General features: G+C 38.7%; 1 protein-coding gene across 2 annotated transcripts in view; it reads right to left on the reverse strand.

Moving 5' to 3' along the window:
- Positions 1 to 2,053, reverse strand: part of Mrps27 (mitochondrial ribosomal protein S27) — an 80,261-nt gene extending 78,208 nt beyond the window's left edge. The window contains exon 1 of one of the 2 annotated variants that reach the window (XM_003461606.5): positions 1,918 to 2,053. In XM_003461606.5, coding sequence (XP_003461654.1) covers positions 1,918 to 1,990 — 73 coding nt within the window. In that variant the 5' untranslated portion in view covers positions 1,991 to 2,053. The remainder of the gene's footprint in view (positions 1 to 1,917) is intronic. The other variant, XM_063258331.1, reaches the window with a different exon arrangement.
- Between the last annotated feature and the right edge of the window lie 4 nt (positions 2,054 to 2,057).

Raw genomic sequence — 2,057 nt, forward strand, 5'->3', positions numbered from 1 at the left:
TCAACAGACCACATATTATAACTCCATTTATATGAAATACCAGAAGAGACAAATCTACAGAAACAGTAAGAGGACTACTGGTTACCTACAACTAGGAACAGAGACTGGGAAAGATTGGTGGAATTAGAGAATGACTGATAATGGATATGAGATTTCTCTTAGGAGTGATAAAAATGTCCTAAAACTGATTGTCGAAATGACTGTACAACTCTGTATAAACATCAAAAACCACAGAACCAAATACTGTTAATGGGTGAACTGTATGCCATGTTATATCTTAATACTTCTAGCTTTCTTTAAAGACAGAAACAAAATGAATAGCAGATAATTACCCAGAGGACATTTGAGAGAAGCGATATATAACTAGATGGCATGAGGGTGATTAAACACAGAATTGAAATGTTATTGTTACTTTGTATCTTTCAACTAAAACAAATATATTTATGTGGATTTATAATCTATAAATTCAGTTCAAACCTCTATTAGAGTAAGATGTCAAAATTTAAGTTCAAGAACCTTTACAATGATATGATAGTAAGAGTTTCCTAACACTGTTTCAAAAGGGAAACCAAGACATTCTTTTAAAAAATTTATAGTGTCAGCATTTCAAATGGATTATAATTTTTTTTTTTTTGGTCTTTTTCCTTTTTATCGGTACCAGGGATCAAACTCACGACTGCCTGCTTGCAAGGCAAGTGCTTATGCCGCTGAGCTTTGTAATTTTTGCGAAACTTAGTAGATGTCTGAAACTTAAAATCATTTTTCATGGTTCTCTTCCTGATTTGTTATCCAAGGTTTTATTTAGACTGAGGAGCATTTACTAGTAACTAAAATTAAGTATGTAAATAATAGCTATAACAACTAATTCTTATGGAGTTGCCAAACTATGTATACCAACTTGCTGAATGTGTGACATTGAACGTTTTTAATATGTAGGTCAATTTCACATAGTCATTTATGAGGTTATACATTGATATTTAACAGCTATTCCTGAAGTCATGTGAACAAAAGTGTGTGTTACTTTGGGGAGGGGGTAAGTAAGCAAGGTGAGCTGAAAAGAGACAAGAGGCTTTGGAAACACACAGAGTGATGATGGTTGTTTTGTTTTTTGAGACAGTCTCCCTTTGTCTCTAGGCCAACCTTGAACTCACTATATAGCCCAGGTTGGCCCTGAACTCTCCATTCTCTTTTTACAGTCTCTTATGCTGGGATTACAGGACTATTGCATTTTAATGCTGGGATTACACGACTACTGCATTTTAATTATATCGTCAGGTGCATCTATCAATATTATGTGACTAATATTATTGAAAACCTGGCTTTCCTAAATACCTTTAGCACCCCACCCTCTGCCCCGTCATCAGATCTATTAAAGAAACTGGACGGGGATTCACCTGAGATATCAAAATAGTTTAGAAGCACCAACAGTTATTACACATGGAAAAATACAGAAGCGAAAGGGCAACCACGAATGATGTCCAAGGTCATCAGGTAAACTGAGCCTAACTCTAAAAAATTCTCCAACTAAGTGAAGACCATATGAAGAGGTGGGGAGGTCTACCTGATGCTTCTCCAAGGAAACTTTAGAAGAGGGAATTGTCACAGCCCCAGAGTGGGGCATATTTGGGTTTTTCAGGGTCAGCATGAGGACTACCTAAACACACAAATCCGACAAGTCATACACAAAATTATCGTAGAATCTTCGGTTTTGGATAGGCAGACACTATCATTTTAGGGAAGAAGATGGGTCAGAGATCTTCCCTTCCCTTTCTGTGCTACTAAACACCCCAAAAAGCTTCTCCAAGACCCATATCCCAGAAGATTTTTTTCTCCTTGAAAGCCGACCGCTCCCTTCACTCAAGGAACAATATAATGAAGGGCCTGGCGAAATAGCCCCAGCAAGGAGCAGTCACCAACCTGCTGGAGAGAGGTGAGAAATTGCGATTTTCCGAGCCAGCAGCGGTCCGCGCCGCACTATGGGGGCCGCCATTTTGGAGTGTACCAAATGGAAGCCTACGGACAGAGGAAGGGGAGGGGCGCTCCGGAAGTAGACGCTC

The sequence above is a fragment of the Cavia porcellus genome, unplaced genomic scaffold, assembly GCF_034190915.1.
Source record: "Cavia porcellus strain 051 isolate PalLab524CR breed Dunkin Hartley unplaced genomic scaffold, mCavPor4.1 scaffold_11, whole genome shotgun sequence".
Lineage (NCBI taxonomy): Eukaryota > Metazoa > Chordata > Mammalia > Rodentia > Caviidae > Cavia > Cavia porcellus.